The 22,013-nt window shown below is 36.9% G+C and overlaps 1 protein-coding gene, 2 long non-coding RNA genes and 1 pseudogene across 3 annotated transcripts; 1 reads left to right on the top strand and 3 right to left on the bottom strand.

Moving 5' to 3' along the window:
- Positions 1-6,079: 6,079 nt before the first annotated feature.
- LOC147558205 (uncharacterized) lies at positions 6,080-7,403 on the bottom strand (annotated as a pseudogene).
- Positions 7,404-11,686: 4,283 nt separating this feature from the next.
- LOC147558204 (uncharacterized) lies at positions 11,687-15,052 on the bottom strand. The gene is made up of 2 exons (XR_015234305.1): positions 14,518-15,052; positions 11,687-14,142 (listed from the first exon to the last, which is right to left on the bottom strand). It is a non-coding gene; the product is annotated as an uncharacterized LOC147558204 (long non-coding RNA).
- Positions 15,053-15,073: 21 nt separating this feature from the next.
- Positions 15,074-18,484, top strand: LOC147558203 (E3 ubiquitin-protein ligase UPL5-like). The gene is made up of 3 exons (XM_086659759.1): positions 15,074-15,268; positions 15,650-17,114; positions 17,646-18,484. Exons 2-3 carry the CDS (start codon positions 15,656-15,658, stop codon positions 18,308-18,310), a joined length of 2,124 nt encoding a protein of 707 aa, XP_086515885.1. The 5' UTR covers positions 15,074-15,268; positions 15,650-15,655; the 3' UTR covers positions 18,311-18,484.
- Positions 17,339-19,846, bottom strand: LOC147558202 (uncharacterized). The gene is made up of 2 exons (XR_015234306.1): positions 18,782-19,846; positions 17,339-18,409 (listed from the first exon to the last, which is right to left on the bottom strand). It is a non-coding gene; the product is annotated as an uncharacterized LOC147558202 (long non-coding RNA).
- Positions 19,847-22,013: the final 2,167 nt, after the last annotated feature.

Genomic DNA, 22,013 nt, shown 5'->3' with positions numbered 1-22,013 from the left:
AAAATGTTAGAGTAGTTTCTCTTTAATGGCTGTAGAAGGATATATTATGAACAAATTACTTCTCTTTAGTCTTAAGTAGTTTAATCTTACTCTCTCTCTCTCTCAAAATGTTAGAGTAGTTACTCTTTAATGGCTGAAGAAGGATATATTATGAGCAAATTACTTCTCTTTAGTCTTAAGTAGTTTAATCTTACTCTCTCTCTCTCTCTTAAAATGTTAGAGTAGTTTCTCTTTAATGGCTGTAGAAGGATATATTATGAACAAATTACTTCTCTTTAGTCTTAAGTAGTTTAATCTTACTCTCTCTTTCTCTTAAAATGTTAGAGTAGTTTCTCTTTAATGGCTGTAGAAGGATATATTATGAACAAATTACTTCTCTTTAGTCTTAAGTAGTTTAATCTGATTCTCTCTCTCTCTATGTTAGAGTAGTTTATCTTTAATAGCTGTAGAAGGATATATTATGAACAAATTACTTCTCTTTAGTCTTAAGTAGTTTAATCTTACTCTCTCTCTCTCTCTTAAAATGTTAGAGTAGTTTCTCTTTAATGGCTGTAGAAGGATATATTATAAACAAATTACTTCTCTTTGGTCTTAAGTAGTTTAATCTTACTCTCTCTCTCTTAAAATGTTAGAGTAGTTTCTCTTTAATGGCTGTAGAAGGATATATTATGAACAAATTACTTCTCTTTAGTCTTAAGTAGTTTAATCTTACTCTCTCTCCCTCTCTCTCTTAAAATGTTAGAGTAGTTTCTCTTTAATAGCTGTAGAAGGATATATTATGAACAAATTACTTCTCTTTAGTCTTAAGTAGTTTAATCTTACTCTCTCTTTCTCTTAAAATGTTAGAGTAGTTTCTCTTTAATGGCTGTAGAAGGATATATTATGAACAAATTACTTCTCTTTAGTCTTAAGTAGTTTAATCTGACTCTCTCTCTCTCTCTCTATGTTAGAGTAGTTTATCTTTAATAGCTGTAGAAGGATATATTATGAACAAATTACTTCTCTTTAGTCTTAAGTAGTTTAATCTGACTCTCTCTCTCTCTCTCTCTCTCTATATGTTAGAGTAGTATATCTTTAATGGCTGTAGAAGGATATATTATGAACAAATTACTTCTCTTTAGTCTTAAGTAGTTTAATCTTACTCTCTCTCTCTCTTAAAATGTTAGAGTAGTTTCTCTTTAATGCCTGTAGAAGGATATATTATGAACAAATTACTTCTCTTTAGTCTTAAGTAGTTTAATCTTACTCTCTCTCTCTCTCTCTTAAAATGTTAGAGTAGTTTCTCTTTAATGGCTGTAGAAGGATATATTATGAACAAATTACTTCTCTTTAGTCTTAAGTAGTTTAATCTTACTCTCTCTCTCTCTCTTAAAATGTTAGAGTAGTTTCTCTTTAATGGCTGTAGAAGGATATATTATGAACAAATTACTCTCTTTAGTCTTAAGTAGTTTAATCTTACTCTCTCTCTCTCTCTCTCTTAAAATGTTAGAATAGTTTCTCTTTAATGGCTGTAGAAGGATATATTATGAACAAATTACTTCTCTTTAGTCTTAAGTAGTTTAATCTTACTCTCTCTCTCTCTCTCTCTCTTAAAATGTTAGAGTAGTTTCTCTTTAATGGCTGTAGAAGGATATATTATGAACAAATTACTTTTCTTTAATCTTAAGTTGTTCTTGGTTTCAGTTTTTTATTTCAATCTCTAATTTGTAGCATTTGTAAATAGGTTTTAGTTCCTCTTATTGTTATTTGGGTGTTATTTGGGTGTGAAAATGAAATTTTACTGTGGGAGAAGTTTACCCACAACTGACGTTTCTCTCCCTCCCTCTCGGCAGTGCTTGTCTTTGATCTCCAACCTCACACTAATGGTATATTCATCTCCTCTTCAATCAGGGCTCCAACTTTTTTTTTTTTTGGCATAAAAGGGGCTCCAACCTTCTCATCCCTTAATGGCTTATACTCTCCTAAACAGTTCCTAATTATAACTCTAGATCGTCTAACAATACTTATTTTTCTCCTTCCTATTTCATTCACAACTAAATCTGGTTTAAAAAAAGATAAGGTTTACAAACTAAATCTGAGTCGTCCAAGGTTGAAAAAAATAAAGAGAAATGCTATGTTGCAACCAGGGGCGGGCCCACATACGGGTAGCGGGTAAGTTCATTCGAATTTTTAAAAACCAAATTATAATTTAGAATCATCTGGGGGCATGGTTAATATACATCTTTAGTATACAAAACCATAACAAAGTTCATGTTCAATCCACCCAACAGACACTTTTTGCCAACAACCCTTGGCTCAAGTGGTAAGAGGTAAGTCTTCCAACTTAAAGGTCAAGGGTTCGAGGCACACGCTTACCAATTCAAAAAAAAAAAGTCTTGTTCTAAGAAAAAAATCAAACTTTTAACACAAACAGTTATTGAAAATTAATTGTTCTATCGGAGTCTGGTTCTATAAGAAAAAGATCAAATTTTTTATTGAATTTAGAAACAGAGTTGCTCAGTACTAAAAGAAGAAGGTAAAGAGTAAGTCGTTTGTTATTCTTACCTCCTGAGATTATTAGTTAGCCCTAAGATTAATTGGAACGAGAAGCCCTCTCTTTCTCTTTCTCTTTCTCTCTCTCTCTAGAATGGAGATTCGATTTGTGAAGGATTTAGGAATTCCCTCGGATGAAGTTCTAAAATCGCCTCCCTAACTTACTATTAGCGTCTTTCACAAAAAAAGAAAAAAAAGATTTTTTTACTATTAGCTCGTTCTCTTTATTAGCAACCTGAAAGTAATAGTTCAACACAAAAAAAGGCAACTTGAAAGTAATAGCTAAAAGCACCCCTCATAAAAGAAGCACTTCCACCCTAGTGTTAGAGTGATTGTAGTCTAGGGGTGGGAATTTTGCCCACGAGCCCACACCCGTCCACGGGCACCCGAGCCCAACGAGGACCATGGATGCTCGCGCCGGTCTCGGACGCAACCCGCCAAACCCGTCAAGTTTTGGTAGACGGGCATGGTTAAAACCTCTATTCGCGCACTCGTCCATGTCCGTACCCACTTAAAGTCACCCAATGATAACCAATCAACTTTTTGGGTTGATGAAGCCCAACAGTCCATGTTGCTTGGCCTAATTAAAATGATAAACAATATGTTTAAGGACAATCACACGAACCCAGTGCATTATTTTGCAGTGACCCAAGAGAATTCCTAGTAGGTTACTGAAGTAGTGTTTGGCTTAGGGAGAGAGCAAGGAGTGGGATAAGTTCATATTATATCTCATGAGAATTCTCATTAGATTTCAATGTGAGATTAAATTTCTAGAAGGAACAACACAAATAATGTCTAGTTTTAATCCCACATTGTCTCTTTAGAATTAGGAAAGGTTTTCGGAGACTTTATAGAAAGAGAGGAAGAAGTGAATTTTTTCAAGTCATGAACTTACCCGCTACCCGTCTGCCCCATACCCGAATTATCCGAACTTCTTAATGGGCAAGACGAATTTCAAAATTGTACGCTCGATTAACCCGCTTACCCTAATAGCCATTGAAATTTGGTGTCCGACCCTATTCTTCGAGTGTCTGGACACACCCATACCCGCCCAATTCCCACCCCTGGATTGAATCGTTTTCTGTTAAAAATTGTGTGGGTTTGCAGTCATAAGTGGACAGAAGCTGTTACAATGAGTGGTAACATGCGTGTCTACACTTTCAATTGAGCTCAATACTTAGATTTGACCGTACTTATTAATTTTGATGTCATTTGCTAAGTGTGGAAATTGGAGAATGTGAGTAAAAACATAGGCAAGGTGGTAACATGCCTGTCGAACCTCTACCGGAGTGTCTATCTCAAGCTCCACCTGTTCCCTATGATCTTCCTACTCCACCTGTTTACCAACACCCTCATGAGCATCTACAGGCGTTACCTTCTGAGTTACCATGCCTAACTCATCAAAAGTAACATCTCTACTTATGAGAAACTTCTTCGATTTTTCATCCGGATTCCACAACCGATAACCCTTAACTCCAGGCTCGTACCCAAGAAATACACATTTCTTAGCCCCCGGATCAAGTTTACCTTCTTTAACATGTGCATAAGCTGAACAACCAAAGATCCTTAAGTTCTCATACTTAGCAGGATAACCAGACCACACCTCATTAGGAGTTTTACACTCAATAGATGTACAGGGTGAAATATTTACCAGATACGCTGCCGTGTTCACTGCTTCAGCCCAGAACACCTCCGGCAGCCCTGCATTCGAAAGCATACAACGAGCTCGTTCCAATAGAGTTCTGTTCATACGTTCCGCCCCCTCATTCTGCTGTGGGGTCTTTCTGATCGTATGGTGTCTCACTATCCCTTCGTATACACAGAACCTATTAAACTCGTTTGTGCAAAACTCCATGCCATTGTCAGTCCTCAAGCGTTTGATCGATTTTCCAGTCTGCTTCTAGATCAAGGTCTTCCACTGCTTGAACTTGACAAATGCCTCATCTTTGCGTTTCAGTATGTAGACCCATACTTTCTTGGAAAAATCATCTATCAAGGTTAATATGTAACTACCCCCACTATGTGAGCTGACCCGAGAGGGACCCCAAAGATCTGAATGGATGTAATCCAAAGTTCCTTTGGTATTATGAACCGTTATATTGAACTTTACCCGACATTGCTTCCCGAAGACACAATGTTCACAGAATTTCAGTTTTCCAACCTTCTGCCCACAGAGTAAACCCTGTTTGCTCTGTACATCCATCCCCCTTTCACTCATATGCCCTAACCGCATACGCCATAGCTTGGTAGTCTCAACTTTCTTATCTGATGATGACACCGCTACAGATCCGATAACTGTGTTACCCTGTAGCACATATAGACCATTCTTTTTCAACCCCTTCATAACTGTAAGACTCCCCTTATAAACTCGAAGAACACCACCTTCACCAACATATTTGCAACCATTATCATCCAGAGTTCCCAAAGAGATTAGATTCCTCTTCAAATCAGGAACATGTCTGATTTATGTTATAGTCCTCACAACACCATCGTGCATCTTGGTCTGAACAGTACCAATTCTAACCACCTTACAAGGAGCGTCGTTTCCCATTAACACCTTACCGCCATTAATGACTGTGTAAGTGGAAAACCATTCCTTATGAGGACATACATGGAATGTACAACCAGTACCCAAAATCCACCTATCTTCTGCGAAGCAGGCATTGATCGCCAGAACCATATCTTCATCACATTCTTCAATGATTGCCAAGACACTACCATCATCTTCTTGGATGACTGTTGCCTTTGCTGACTTCTTCCTAAGCTCAGGACAATTCCTTTTGAGGTGCCCCTCCTTCTTACAGTGAAAGCATCTGTACTTCTTAGGTTTCTATTTAGACCGAGAACGACCCTTCCCATCAACCACATGCTGCGACCTTCCCCTTACCACCAAACCATCACCTGAGCTACTTTCTTCCATTGACCTTCGTCTCAACTCCTTCGAGTTCAATGCTGCTTTAACATCCTCAAAGGTTGTAGTTGTTTTTCTAGACATAAAAGAATCAACAAAGCTCTCATATGATGGTGGCAGGGATGCAAGCAATAGTACCGCCTTATCTTCTTCTTCGAATTTGACATCTATATTTGCCAAATCTAAGAATACTCGGTTGAGTTCATCCATATGGTCTTTCAACGATTCCCCTTCTAACATCTGTAAACTAAATAATTTCTTCTTTAAATACTCCCTCCGTCTCAAATTAAGAGACCCAGTTTCCCTTTTGGTTTGTCTCAAAATAAGAGACTCATTTCTCTTTTTATCATATAAAATTCATTAAATTTCCAACTGTACCCTTTATCTCTATAATACACGTTTGTGCTCAAATATATATTGGTCAACAACCAAAAAGGTAACTAAATCAAAATTACTTAACTAAGAATACTTACTTAATTTTTTTTTTACTACGAATATTTTGTTCTTTAATTTTATTCGATTAATACATACACCAATTAAAAAGAAACAAACAAATCAAATTAAGAGACAATGACATCAATTGTTTAAAATTGACTAACAAATACGTGGAAGTAAGAACTTTGTCAGACCATTGTTTCAAACTTGATTCTGCAGAAATTCTAAGACATTATCTAGTAAAACACGATCACATTCAAGTTGAGAAGGAAGATTTCCGTTGTTTTCTAATTGTCCTTTACTCATGTGTGGGATCTTATAGTTATTGCCCCCGTGCACTTTCATTATCTCGATCATACATTGTTGCATAGTTAAAAAATTACGATTGAGGATCTTTGATGATAAGTTGTTGTGACTTCTCCACTGCATAAATCAACTCATCAATGTTCTTAGGTCCTTCTTGATGTTGTAATGACTGAATAGCTCGAAAAAATCCAAGATCTAAGACGTTCAAATCCGGACTATTTGGTGGTTGGCAACCCAATTGAATATCAAGTCCAATGTTTGAGACGGCTTGGCGAAACTCAACATCATTTGGGCTAATGTGAGGTTTTGCATTATCTTGCTGAATATAAATGGTATCTGAGAGACTATCAAGCGGCCATTTTTCTTTTATTGTCGGCAAAATTTTTTCGATCAAGAAAGATCGAATAACATCTTTATTTACAGATGTTATTGGTTTTGTCTCTAAAGTACCGGCAACACGATTTTTACTGTTTTTCTTTGCCGGCACTTTACATACCAATGGAAAAATTCCAATTTTTCCTGAAAATAGTTCATTACCTTCGAAATCAGTTTTTGGTCTACCGACAGATGCAATAAACATAACCTTACTAATAAACCGTTTACTTTGACAAGTACGATGAGGTTCTTCTTCTCCGGGGAGGAGGTAGTATTTTTGAGTTTCTTTGGTCATGTAAAACCATTTCTCATCAATATGGATATAGTTGTACATATTGCGAAAAACTGGATTGGTAGTAAGACTATTTGGATTAAGCATCGACAAACAAAACCGAAGTCTTGTTTTCTTGTTTTCATTTGTCAAAGACGGTTTTATAGCATTTGAGTGTGGTACAAGCATACCTTCTTTTATTCGTCTATGAAGTGTATCTTTCGAAACATGCAAATCATTTGACATGGAACGAATATTTGTTCGCCTTTGTGGACGAAGCTCTTTAATTTTAGCGGGATCTATTTGAATTCTTTTTCGACCAACACGCCTGGAAAATCGGTGAGATACGTCAACAATTTCTCCTTTAGCGATGCATTCTTGAGCACGATTCCAAATTCGATGTATGGTTTTTCTATCGCGCGAAAATAAAGTTGCCGTTTCACTAATTGTACCTTTCCGTAGTTTGCCATTATCACTTCTTATCCAGAGGTAATCTAGAATATTTTGACGTTCTTGATTTAAAACTTTTTTCTTAGAACCAAAGTTAGAGGGATTCAAGTGGAGATCAGACATCGAGAACTAAGAGATTTAGAAAGTATGGACTTGAATTTCTAGTTTGGTAAACAAAAAATTACTCTAGCTAAAGGGTACACTGTGTATGAAGATGAAAGTCATGACATATATAGAGCTCAAATTTTTGTATTCTTTGTCTAAATCAAGTTTTGGCGGCATACTTTTTGATTGATTAAATTTAATTTTACTTTCAAAAACAAAATTTAAGTTTCAACCAAATTTTACCTCCAAAAAATTTAAATTTAAGTTGGATCTAAATTTACCTCCAAAAAAATTTCAAGTTTCAACAATTTTTTTGTGAAAATATTTGTGTCAATGTAGGAATTCTATTGAAGTCTATTTATATTTGCTTGATTATTGGTAACAATCTAACTTGGAAGAAAAAATACCATCCAATTTAAAAGAAAAATACCATCTAATATTAGGAACAATTTATATTGTTACCTAAAATAATTTGACCATTAAATTGAAATCTAATTTTCCTCCACCTATTTTCGGTAAAGAAATTCATTTTAGATTTATTCTAAAAAAAGAATCACACAAATTTGAACATTAAATGAGGGTATAAGTGGAAGAAAAAATACGTGAAAATTTTGAAGGATTTTAGGTCTGGGTCTCTTAATTTGAGACGGAGGGAGTACAAAAGATTAGTTAGAGATTTCGTCATATACCTTGTCTCCAGCTTACTCCATAGCCCATCGGCTGTAGTTTCCGTCGCTACTTCTCGCAAGACCTCATTGCTCAAATAGAGTAGAATCTGACCATGAGCTCTCTCCATGAGATATTCCTTCTCTGCTTCTGAAAGTGATTCAGCGAGTGCAGCCTTCCCATTCAACTTCTTCATCAGACCTTTTTGAACTAATACTGCTCGCATCTTAATCTTCCAAAGATTAAAATCGTTACTTCCATCAAACTTCTCTATCTCGTATTTCGCCATTACAGAAACCTCAAAACCTCAGCTCTAATACCAGTTTGTTATGTCGATCGGGGCTTGATGTGATCAATACGAGTAATCCAAGATAAGCAATAGGAATAGTAAAGAACAATCAAGAACGGAATACAGAGATTTATGTGGTTCGGTTGGTGAGACCTACTCCACGGCGACAACAGCGCGATGATTTCCACTATGATAAGCAAACAAGTTTACACAAGAGATTCGTGAGATTGTGCTACTAATATCTCCTTAGGGTTTAGTTTATATAGCCACTAAACCCTAATCCCACCGCCTCACCGGCTCTATCTTTACAACCGACATTATACACGGATATGCTAATACTAATAACCCACATAAGTCTAGCTTCGCATTCCAGCTCTGTCTCGGAGTCCAGCTTTGCCTCAGAGCACTGCTTCGCATACCAGCTTTGTCCCAGTAATCAGCTCTGCTAATGGGTCCAAGCTTCGGTAGGTTGTACTGGGTTCGATACCAAATCATATTCGAGTCACTTCTAACGATGTTCTTCATTAAGATGTAAACCAATATGTGGATGCAATGCAGACCAACGTAACCAGGAAAAGAATGCCTTGTCCAGCAGGTATGAGTATTTGGTAATGGATAAAGTTCAGGCAAGTGTTTTAAAGCATTCTAACATTCTCTTCTTTCTAAAACAGGTGTTATCCTTCATTTATACTAGCATATTAACATTTTAGCTTTTTCTTTTGCTCGCATTTCTTTTTGCTCTTTCTCGACCTCTCTTTGATTGCATGGTGTCTTTCTTGTTCGCCGATTAGGCTATAAAAATTCATCAAAAGAATCATTTTGTCCTGTTTGTTTCATGTTTATCTTTCACTTGTTTTTTCGTTTCATTATTTGACTATTGATATTTCTTAGATTAATCTGTATTCTTGTTTTGTTTATTGCTTCGAGTTTACTTAGACCAACTCTTTGTGAGAACGTTTTGTAGCAGTAAGCCTATATTAGTTTTAGGGAGCTGCTATTGGTACTAGGGAAATGGCTCTTAGCGGGCGGATTTTGGCTTGGCTCGGGTCAATTACATTTGGCCAACACTCTCTCCTCGGCATCCGGATATAATGGTGGGGTTGTCATTCTTGTTCTTGGGTTCTTTTTGTATTTATTCTTGTTTTTATTATCAGTTTATAAGGTTTTAATAGTATTTATTAAACCTCAAAATTTAGGGTTTTTTAGAAGAAAAAAATAGAAATGTGGGACCAGTTGTAAATTAACGCGAGGAACCACTACTTTTTCTGTATGCCTTGGACTGGATAATCCGTTTCATGTCAGAAGCAGTCGGACTGGTCTTGTCCGAATGTTTCAGATTTTAGGATTTTTTAACCATCCTTTCTTCTTCAAAATGTGTTGGTTTTCATGCCCTTTTGTTCCTTTTTCTTCAAATAACAAGGTCTTGTGTGATTTAACTCATTAAAGACGAAGAACATGAAGGGTCTTTCTCGAGATTCCTAAGAAGAAAAAGAAGAGAAGTGGATGAAGGAAGAAGATGCTAGGCTCTGGGAAGAAGATGAACTGGTTGGGCGCGGTTTTGTTGAAAAGGGTAACGCCCTGTCTAACGCCGTTACCCTTCATTTAGGTTACTGGGCGCCTAGTTCTTCAACTGGGTGCTTATAGAGAAAGTTTGGAATGAGCCCTCTGCTAATAGACCCGCCCGCTAAGAGCCGTTAGGCCATGTTCCGGTAGCAGCGCACCTATAGAACAAGATATATTTTAAGATAATGGTCCAAGAAGGAAAAAAAAACTCGAGTTTAGGGTTAGGAGGCTAAATGTGCCCCCCCGGGAAAAAACTTGAAAGATTTCCAGTGAGCGGCAGAGTAGGGTAGGACGGCAGACCCTAGGGTCGGTTCCATCGTCCGGGAAAATGAACTGACCCAGGGGTCTGTCTTGCTGGACGGAGTGGACAGACCCTAGTGGTCTGTCCCTAGTGGTGATCGATGAAGAGACTAACCGTAGAGGTCTGTCTCTGCTCTAGGCCGGAGGTGGACAGACCAAAAAAGTGGATGAAACAGACAGACCTTAGGGTTCTGTTTCGTTGGCGTGAAAGATGACAAACCGCTGGAAAAGAGGACAGACGTGATAGTCGGGGACCGAGAACAGACCTTAAAGGTCTGTTAGTCGGTGTTCAATGGCTGGACAGACCCGAGAGGCCTGTCAGCTATGGACGACAGGAAAAAATGGAGAAAAGCAGAGAGGCTAACTCCTTGAGGAAAAACAAAATTATAGTTAACGATATGATAAAAAAAAAATAGATTGACTGATACTAGTAACAATACTACTAATAATAGTAGTAATAAGATAATTGTAAGATAAAAGAAACAGAGATCTTAGGAACAGATTGACTGAGTTCTCTCTATTGACACGCCTTATTTGTACCAAAATTGAAAAACATATGTGAGAGAATGGAATATCACTTGACTCGCTTTGTTTGGTGGCTTTGGATGGGAGTGAGTCTTAGGAACAGATTAAACCATTATATGCTGATTTTAGTGACTTGCTCAACAACATTGATCTTGGTCTTATCATCTCTAGATTCTCAAGGAATTAGATAAGATCTTGAAGTTGTATCATCCTGCAGAAGTTAACCTCTCTTCCTGTTTGTATTCTCACCAAGTTTTAATAAATAAACTTATTATGAATTCAAAGAGAGACGATGAACATCAACGGCTCCTTAAACATAAGAGTGTAATATATAATGAATCTCGATGACGTTTGATAACTATGATGTTCACAGATCAGGTTAAGAATGGTTGTGATCACCCACAGACAATGAAGGGTTGTAAATAAGTTCTAGATTTTTCGAAACTGGCGTGACTTGTGAAGTTCAAAACTTCGACATTCATTCAACCTTTCGGATAATTACTTTGTGAAAGGGTTGTAAATAAGTTCTAGATTTTTCGAAACTGGCGTGACTTGTTATTATTTTGTGGAGGGGTCATGGACTAACATTGACTCCTTAAGTGGGAGTCATACTTAATGACAACTAAGTTTAAGCTAACGACAGTTACATCTATTCACTCTACAAAATTCTTTGTTCGTATGATGCCCACATGACCCTCAGAAGCTCTATCCTAATAGAGGTATGTTCGTAAATTCGACATTTATTCAACCTTTCGGATAATTATTTTGTGAAAGGGTTGTAAATAAGTTCTGGATTTTGCGAAACTGGCGTGACTTTTTATTATTTTGTGGAGGGGTCATGGACTAACATTGACTCGTTAAGTGGGAGTCATACTTAATGACAATTAAGTTTAAGCTAATGGCAGTTAGAGGTTGATTAAACTTAATCTAACGGAATCAAGTTAAACTGAAGTCATTAAGAATTTATCTCTCTTCATAGGCAAAGAGATTCTGTTCTTTCACCATTATGCTCGGATTTCCTATCATTACCATATAAATCTTATCTTCCCCTCTACAGGTTTAAGATGTGTTATCTGAACCTGTTTGTTAGACTCAGCTTTAAGAAACAAATAACAATGTGTTTAACGTGATGAGTTTTATAATACTCTCGACATCTCTTCGTGCATATGGATAGTTTTCTGGTACATGCATGAGCCCAAGCAGAGTCTTGTATGCAAGTCCAAATGCCATAGTGTTCTTGGAGCCTACCTAACAATGTCACCATGTCGCCCACCTTGGTCTTGCCCTTGCCAGAGAAAGCACAACAACCATGAGCTTCCCCGTCCAGAATGTGTATAAAGATTTTTTTTGCCATGGGTCCAGCCAACATCACCGTGTCCTTGCTGGAGAAAGCTCCACCACCAATGAGCTCCCTCTCACCACAACTCTTGTGATTATGAATTCAGTAGATGGGTTGAGGTCAAAGATGGTATTTTTAATAAAGGTACTTAGTTGAGATGACAGGCTTGGTCAGCAACATAACCAAACATGTGACCTTGATAATTAACCATCTCCAATCTCTTCATAATCCCGAAGTTATCTCACAGTCGTAATGTGAATTACTAATCTCTGAAGGGTAACATTACAGAGAGGTTTCGTGAGCTTATAAATAGATTACTTCTTTCCGGACACGCATGCCTTGCTCAAGTGATGATAGAGCGTCAGTCTGTTTTTCTTTTTTTCCACAACATAATCGAATTAAGACTTTAAGATTCCTTGAGAAGAGTATGTTTTAACAAAGAACCACATATGACATACCCTAACTGCCGTTGCGACTTGCGAAGCTGAAATCATCAGGACCCCCATGAAGAGTTACAATTCTATAGAAGATTTCCCATGCCTTTTCCCTTCTCTTCACCCTTACAAATCCACGAATTACTGCATTCCGACTAACAACATTTTTCTCCACAATCTCATCAAATACACCAAATGCATCATTTAATGATCCAAAGCTAATATACCCATCAACAAGTGACCCACCCAAGACCAAATTATGATCTACTCCGAACTTAATAATCAAATCATGGATTTGTTTAAGAATCAATCTCAAAATTTATCTTCACAATCTTCTAGTCCCACATAGGCCTAACTACACTAGGGAACGTGAACTTATCAGGCATAATTCCTGTCTCTTGCATTCTGTAAAACAATCTTAAAACTTCCTTATGATCATCAATACGTGAATAATCAAGAATCATTGTGTTTCAAGAAGTCGAGTTTCTTAATCGCACTTCAATGAATAAATCTCTTGCAATATACAGATCCGATAATTCACCATTCCTGGCATAAAGCATGAGGATTTTAGTCTGAAGAAAGGTGTCAGGCTGAAACCCATATTCCAAAATTCTAGCATGGATGGATTTAGCGCGGCCGGAAGAATTCGATGAGATGCATTCTTGGATAAGAGAAGACTAATAAGATTGGGAATTATTATAAGGTACTTGAGGTTCGTTTTCTTCATGAACGTTTCTGAGTCAAGTTAGGGTAAGAGTAATATTTCTATTGTTGCTGCAGCAAAAGATTGAGTTTTCGCTTTGGCAGAGGAGAGAAGCAGTAATGGCTTTGGTGACAGATAATAAAGTTAAGTGATGATATGAAGGCAGTGGTTGGGAAAAGAATTGGATATATTGGGTCATTTCCAACTTTGCCTTCACTCTTCAGTTTACTCTTTCAAAAACATTAACCTCGACCTGTGTCTTTGTAACCCCAGAATCTCGAATCTCAAGCTTAACGCCTTAAAATCCAAGATTAGGAACCTTCCAACTCGAATTCACAACATCGCCTGTCACAAGGACATCGATATGAATTAGGTGGATTGCCTTCCTGCTGCACCACATCTTGAAAAAGAATAGCTAATTTATAACCACGGAACAGTACATTTTCACAAGCCTAAGTCCCAGCAAGCAAGTTCAATCTCATAACCGACAAGATAACAAACACGTTACAAAACTTTATGTACTCACAGAGAGCAAAGAAAATAATTTCAAACAAGTGAGAAGCGGAGCTTTTCAGGTTTCAAGAACTTTTTCTACTTTCCTCGTGCATGGTACACATGCTACACTATGCATTTATAGCAATGTGTTAACTCCATTTTCCTTTCCATTCTATAAGTACCATATCTTCCGTCAACTTAACCTCTATAGAATACAACTACGACCCCTCGATTATCTAAGAGTACAATAGGAGGTCAAGCCAACCACCAGGCACACCGACATATTTATTAAACAAAGCACTCCACTCTAGAAATTCATTTCTGGACATGAATTTTGTTTAAATTTCTTTTCATTAAACAACAAGATCAGGACTCTACTTTCTGCAGTGTAGCGACATGCATGTTATCACCATTGCCTATGTTTTGACTCATTGTAACACATTCTCCAAAAAACTTCTATCAAAGAGAAATCAAATTGTATATTTATAGAGTTAGTCGTGCCTCTACCAATCCACAAGATGCCTATCCAAATGGATTGTGACTACCCATAACTCGTGATTTTTCGTAAGTACCTATTTGATATAATTCCACTCGAATAAAACTTAACTCTATAGGATACAATTACGACCCCATGATTATCTAAGAGTACACCCACTAGGCACACGGACATATTTATTAAACAAAGCACTCCATTCTAGAAATTTATTTTTGGACATGAATTATGTTTAAATTTCTTTTCATTAAACAACAAGATTAGGACTCTACTTTGTGCAGTGTAGCGACAGGCATGTTACCACCTTGCCTATGTTTTTACTCACATTCTCCAATTTCCACACTTAGCAAATGACATCAAAATTAACAAGTACGGTCAAATGAGCAAGTCGAACATTTTTAAATTTAATGGGCTTGATGGAAATTGTCACCTAACATAAATCAAATTCCATTGAACTGCAACATCATGGCAATCAATAACATTCTCAATCATTAGCAATTCGTAGGTGCATATATCCTTGGTGACATAAAACTAATACTGTGACCATATATATAATTCCTTTTGAAATTAAATAGCATTCATCCATTTATCAAAGTAAACATTTACTTATGAACTATTTACTAATAATGTTACCAATTAGTATTGAATTAATTCAATTGAGCTCACTAATAAGATAAACATCCAACACCCATTATGAATTTCTAACAAATCTGAGATTTATGCAAGTTCAGAAACAAAAACCCCAAGAAATAAATCACACCTAAAAAGGTAAGAGAAGTAGAAATCTACCTGAAGAAGGTTCAGTACTGAAACCCTTTATGAATTTCCTTATTTGCTTCTTATTTTCTTTGCAATAGAAGTGCTTCTTCACCCTTTTATGAGGGGTGCTTTTAGCTATTTCTTTGAGGCTGCTAATAAAGAGAACGCGCTAATAGTAAGTTAGGGAATTCCCCCTTTGCATCTGGAGAATTGCCGCCTTTCCCCTTTGCATAAAATAAACAATCCAATCTCCATTCTAGGGAGAGAGAGAGAGGGCTTGTCGTTCCAATTAATCTTAGGGCTAATAACCTCAGGAGGTAAGAATAACAAACGACTTACTCTTTACCTTCTTCTTTTAGTACCCAGCAACTCTGTTTCTAAATTCAATAAAAATTTCATCTTTTTCTTATAGAACCAGACTCCGATAGAACAATTAATTTTCAATAACTGTTTGTGTTAAAAGTTTGATCTTTTTCTTAGAACAAGACTTGGGTAGAAGAAATAATTCTCTGAAACTGTTTGGGTTAAAAGTTTGATCTTTTTATTAGCACAAGACTTGGGTAGAAGAAATAATTCTCTAAAACTGTTTGGGTTAGAAGTTTGATCTTTTTTCTTAGAACAAGACTTGGGTAGAAGAAATAATTCTCTAAAACTGTTTGTGTTAAAAGTTTGATCTTTTTCTTTATTTGCTATTACAGAGGAAGATGGAGGACTACGAATTTTTAAAAACCGAATCAGAGTTGATTGCTTACATACGTGATTGTGAAGACCTTAATCATATTATGGGTGGTGTTACGAAATACCTTTTAGATCGAAAGTCCCATAAACAAGCAGGACGAGTCCTGAGAAATTTGGATGCTTCTATTTCATGCCTCCGTGACGGTGGTAACGATGATGATGAATCTAGAGGAAAATATGTTTTATCGGGTATTAGTAAGTACTTAAAGCTCCAACCTCGAAATCGTAAGAAATTAGAACATATGCTGTTATTTAGGTTCTACGGAATGCATTACAAACTTATCTTTCTCTACCGATCCCCCATCAAAAATAATAAAGAGATAGCAGAAGAAGCAATTCGTCTCTTTCTCTATCCTAACATTCAATCCTTTCCCATACCCATTCAACATCGTTTTGCTAATACAATTTTGGAATTTTGCCGTCTTCTTCGTGATCACAAAACAACTTCAGAACGTTTATTGTACTACTCTTGTTGTGAGACTCTTGAATCCCTACTGAAATCAATTGGTCCTAGAAACACTTACAGATTGTTTGAGAAAAGATCCCCAAAGCACTTTGTTCGTGACTTTTACCCTCTTGTAATGGAGGTCACAAAAAAATTGCTTGTGAATATGAAGTTGATAAGAGAGTCGTGCTTCTGTAGAGTTCCATCTGGGTTAAAAGCACGATTCGAGAGTGATATGGGTGAGTTCTCTATATTGACACTCCTTATGTGTACGAAAATTGAGGAACATATGAGAGAAAAGGATCTATCACTTGACTCGCTTCATTTGGTGGCTTTGGATGTGAGTCAGACATATTATGTGACAGAGATTAAACAATTTTATGATGATTTTAGTGTCTTGCTTAACAGCATTGATCTCGGTCTGACTTATATGGATGATGGAGTTGAGTACACAAGATGTACTGATTGTGGATTCAATCAAGGGTGGTCTTATTATCTCTCGATTCTCAAGGAATTAGACAAGATGTCGAATTTGTATCATCCTGCAGAAAAGAACCTATCTTCTTGCTTGTATTCTCACCAAGTTTCAATAAATAAACTTATTATGAATTCACAGAGAGGCGATGATCATCAATGGCTCCTGAAACATAAGAGTTTAATATATAATGAGTCCCGAAGACATTTGATAGCTATGGTGATCTCGAATCAGGTTAAGAATGGTTGTGATCACCCACAGGCGATGAAGGTGATCATTGACAGGTCGAAGTTATTTATTGATTCTTTTGAACATGTTGGGCTTGCAAACCCCATTTTGTTGCGGAATGGAATCAACCCTCAGTTCAAAAATGAGGTAGCCCTTATTGCAGGAAATGACATTCTCAGGGAGTGGTTTCTCCTTGTGTGCCAACATCTTTTCAGTCAACAAAATTCTTTCTTTGTATCGTGCCCACATGACCCTCAGAGGCTCTATCCTAATAGAGGTATGTACATAACTTCGACATTTATTCAACCTTCTGGATAACTCTTTATGTTGTCATGTTATAATTTAGGATTATTTTGCGAAAGGGTTGTAAATAAGTTATGCATTTTTCGAAAATGTCTTTACTTCTTATGTTGTGGAGAGGTCGTGGACTAACATTGACTCGTTAAGTGAGAGTCAGACTTAATGACAATTAAGTTCAAGCTAGCGACAGTGAGAGGTGAATTAAACTTAAACCAACACAATAAAGTTAAACTGAACACCTGAAACGAAATTATCAACTCCTAGGGCATCTAACTTAATGAAATCAAGATGTTCTAGGTGTGATCATACTGATTTGTACTCAATGGTGAATGGAAGAAATGAAAATGAGGCTAGCCGTAGATAATCCAATTACGGGAAGTTGGATTTCGAAGAAGAGATGAATTCTTCTAATGTCGTTAGTGTAACTCAATTCTCTAGGACTTATTAACAACTTTTTCGCAAAATAACCCTATATTACTGTTCTCTTAATCGGGCTCTCTATTTGCAGCAAAAACAGATCCTCAACAACTTGAATATTTTCGGTTCTGTGGTCGAGTGGTTGCTCTAGCATTGATGCATGACGTACAAATAGGCATTGGATTTGATCGTTTGTTTTTCCTGCAACTAGCCGGAAGATCTATAATAACTTTGGAAGATGTGCGGGATGCAGATCCATATATCTATAAAAGCTGCAAAGATATTCTGGAGATGGATATTAAGTTTATAGATTCAGATGGTTTGGGATTAACATTTGTCTGGGAAAGTGAAGAAGTAGATGAGTCTGGGTCTGGGAGGAAAATCGTGGAGTTGTGTCCTGGAGGTAGAACAATGGGTGTGTATAGTATCAACAGAGAAGAATATATAGAACTTGTTATTCAACATTGCTTTGTGAGATCGATTTCAGATAAGGTAAAGCTATTTACCCGAGGCCTTGATGATGTTCTTACTCGAAGGTGCCGAAAGAACTTATTCCAGAGTATAGAGTTGGAAGATCTTGATGATATGCTGTTGGAAAGAACAATTTGTGAAAAAGAACGGGGCGAACACAGGAACCAGGATTATTCTCCTTTTCGGAGAATAATAGAAACCACCTTACCCGTTTCAAGGCCGAAATCTTCTTCTCATTCGTTGACATGCAGAAGGCAGCATATGCCGTTTCATCACATTTGCTGATTATTATTTGTCCTTGAGGCAAGCATCCTTTTTTCTCATCCTTTTTTTTTATTTACTCCTTGATATTTATCATCCTTTTTTGTCATGATGCTGATGTTCCTGATGAGGAGCACAAAAATATGTCGTGTATTCTTATATAAAGTGAAATAATAGTTCAGATTGATTTGTTTGGAATGTTGCTAATCTCTAAAGGGTAACATTACAAAGGGATTTTAGAGAGCTTATATATATAGATATAAATACTTCTTTCTAGACACGCATGCCATGGTCAAGTGATGATAGAGCATCAGTCTGTTTATTTATCTTATTTTATTTTTTTTGACAACATAATAAAATTAAGACTAAAAGATTTTTTCGCCAAGATACAAATTGTCGAAGAAAAAAAACTAACAACAATCTATGTTAGATATCCTTGAGTTCGCATTTCTTGCAATAATTTGCTAGAATTAATGAATCGAGGGTTGTGCATACCTTCTAGCTGCCCTTACCACAACAGGACTTCTCAGAGAACGACATTCTTGAACGTTGGACTAATGGTAGCCGAGCCCGAGAGGCTCGGGATTGTGATGGAAGGGTAGTTAAAATAAGTTAGACTATATTGAAGTGGGCATTGATATTAAGTTGGGTTAATTTGACATGGATCCCCATTTATTTAGTGATATTAGGACTTCACCTCCAAAATCGAAAGTGTTCTGGCGTTAACCCCGTATTCCCTTTTTTTCCGTCATTTTCACGTTAAATGGTTTGCGTGTGAATCACACGCGTGATTCGTGATGAAACTACCCCTCATATAATCCTCCCATCTGGTTCAACGGTTCAGAGCTGATATTTCAAACTAGCTGTTGAAACATCATCCCCAAAACACCCTTTAAGCTCCAACGGTAGGAACCCTAAAGATCTATAAAAAGCAAGAGCTTCAATCAATTGATGATGAGGTTTTAGGAGGGTTGAAACAAGGAAGTGAGTTCATTGTTGCCAAAACGATGGGAGGAGGCGCTAAGTCTAGTTCATCAACTGAGGTATACTCCGTCCTTTTCTATTTTCGGTTGGGGGTCCTTCCCTAATTAATATATTTATAGTGGGGTGTTATCTCAAAAGTTATGAGTTATTTTCGTTTACGGGAAGTGGTGTGTCAAACTTGTGAGATGAAGACTCATGTAGCTTTAAATTGTTCCTCTCTTTACTTGGCATGTACGAAGAGAAATTGCGATGACATTCAAAAAGTGATGGTGTCGAGTACTTCAAGAAACCCCGGAAGAAAGTATTTGAGATGTCAATACCTCAAATGTGAATGTTTTATGTGGCTAGATGAAGCCATGCTTGAATATCAAACTCAACGTGTGAAACAACATCAAGTAGTTGGTTGCTATGGTTGTGGAGATCCAAATCACTGGAAGAAAGATTGCCCAATTAATAAGAAAATAGGTGAGAATCAAAGTAATCCTTCCCAAACTCAAATTGGGTTCACCACTACTCTTGAAGAGTTTTGTAACAAGTTTAACAATGTGAAATTTTGAAGTATGTATCAAGATGATATTCAATAAGTTAGAAGTTAAAGAGAAGACATATTTGTAGCAAGTAACATTCAAAAGGTTTCAACTTTACAAAAAAACTAACATTCAAAACATAACCAACTTTTATAGCTCCAAAAGTGCATGTTACATAAATCTAACAAGACTTCACATAGTTCCTGTTACCTAACACATCTTTCATAAGTTATCAAGTTTCCAAACCTACTCTTCTTCACAAAATGGTCAAACTTAACAAGTTTTGATAAAACCTAATGTTCTTCACAAAATCATCAACTTTCTAAACATAATCCACTTTCCAACAAAAAAAAAAGCAAAACTATAAGTATGTTCCTCACAAAATGAAGTCCTAAGACTGCAAACTACTCACTTCTTCCCTGCTTTTCTTGGCACTAACTTAGAAGGCCTAAATACTTGGTTGATTGGTATTATTGGTGACCTACCAAAGAAGGTTCTGCATCCTTGGTTTGATGTTAATAGTTGAGTTGTGGATGTTGATGGCTGAGTTGTGGTGGTGGACTGCTGTGTGGAAGGTGTAGCACCATTCCTTCCCCTAAACAGAGTTGGTGGGGCTCTTTGTGGTTGTGATTGACCACCCTTGCAGTTCCTACTGTTGTGACCCGAACCACCACATCTCCTGCACTTCTCGGGCTGCATTTGGTTGGAAGGTCCTTCATCTACACCTCTTCTCCTTTGTTTCCTTGGCCTCCCAGTTGGCCTAACTATGATGGGTGGAAGAACTTCATACATTGACTACACATGACATTAACACAACAAAGAAATAATCATTAGGCTGAAAATTACAAATAAAGAAAGATTACTTATGATGAAAAAAGTTACAAATTCTTACTTCCCCCCAATCTTTGGATTGCTTCATTGGAGTTATAAATCCACCATATGCAACTAGGTAAGTGCTTACCTTGTGATAATCACTACAATACCTATCAATGAATTAAGAAATGTCAAAAAGGTTACACATATTGCAATCTTAAACTACAAATGAATCAAGAATTGATGAAAAGATTTAGAAATTCTACTCTGCCCATGATTTCCTAGTTTGCATGATGATAGGGACAACATGAATGCGAGGGATTCCAGTAAGATCCCATACACAATAGGAACAACTCAAGTTAGCCAAGTTCACAGTCCTTCTATTTGCAGTATTCACCTCATACACATTGAAAAGATGGTCACTGGCTCCTTGGATTCTAAACTTGCTTATGCTCTTTTTATACCCATCTATTACCCTCTTGGCTCTAGGAACAATCCCATTGGGATCCCACTATCTAGCTGTTTTCCTCCTCTCATAGAGCAAAGACATCATCATCAAGTGAAATTTATCTATCATGGATGACAATGGTAAATCTCTTAAGTCTCCTATCCAACTATTGAAGTTCTCTGAAAGATTGTTCGTAATATGCTCACATTTAGTTCCTTGGTCAAAAAAATCTCTAGACCATGAACTAACTTCACACCTATGTAGCCAAAGATATGTAGCTTCATTGTCTTTCTTTAACTGATCTTCCCACAATTGGTAATCTTCTCTTTTATATGCATTGGTTGCACCCCAAGCCAAATGCATAAGATCATGACCACCATATGTTTTCTTAAAATTTTTATACATGTGTCTGAAGCAAAATCTATGAGGATTGTTAGGAAATAGTTGTGAAACAGCCTCTATTAACCCCTTTTACCTATCAGAGATAAAAGTGAGTAGTTTTGGATGCATTCTTACATGTTCACCTAGTTGTCTTAAGAAGTCATACCAAGTTTCAAAGCTCTCTGACTTGCAAATGTAGATGGCTAATGGATACAAACCATTATTCCCATCCAAGGCAGTTGCAGACACACATACACCACCATACTCCCCTTTCAAAAAACAACCATCCAACCCAATAACAGGCCTACACCCTTTCATAAAACCATCTAAAAATGGCTTAAATGCAATGCACAAGTTTTTGAATGTGTGATCAAAATCAGACCTTGCACATGTAGCCATAGAGCCAGGGTTAACAGGAAGCAAGTTCATGCACATGGCAGGTGCCATTTTGTAACCATCTGCATAGTTGCCAAATATCCTCTCAATTGCTATGGACCTAGCTCTCCAAGAAGTCCAATAACTTATCTCAACCACAAACTCTTTCCACATTGCAGCCTTGATGTTTGTGGGATTA

The sequence above is a fragment of the Eschscholzia californica genome, unplaced genomic scaffold (assembly GCF_041429995.1).
Source record: "Eschscholzia californica isolate CP2 unplaced genomic scaffold, dmEscCali1.0.p SCAF_2, whole genome shotgun sequence".
NCBI lineage: Eukaryota > Viridiplantae > Streptophyta > Magnoliopsida > Ranunculales > Papaveraceae > Eschscholzia > Eschscholzia californica.
The sequence above is the reverse complement of the archived record's forward strand: the minus strand, read 5'-3'. Positions and strand labels throughout refer to the sequence as shown.

Bases quoted from the DNA above. Each gene is read 5' to 3' on its own strand.
- LOC147558203 (XM_086659759.1), top strand. From the start codon at position 15,656: ATGGAGGACTACGAATTTTTAAAAACCGAATCAGAGTTGATTGCTTAC. The intron at 17,115-17,645 runs GTATGTACATAA...CTCTATTTGCAG, and splicing joins GAGGCTCTATCCTAATAGAG to CAAAAACAGATCCTCAACAA.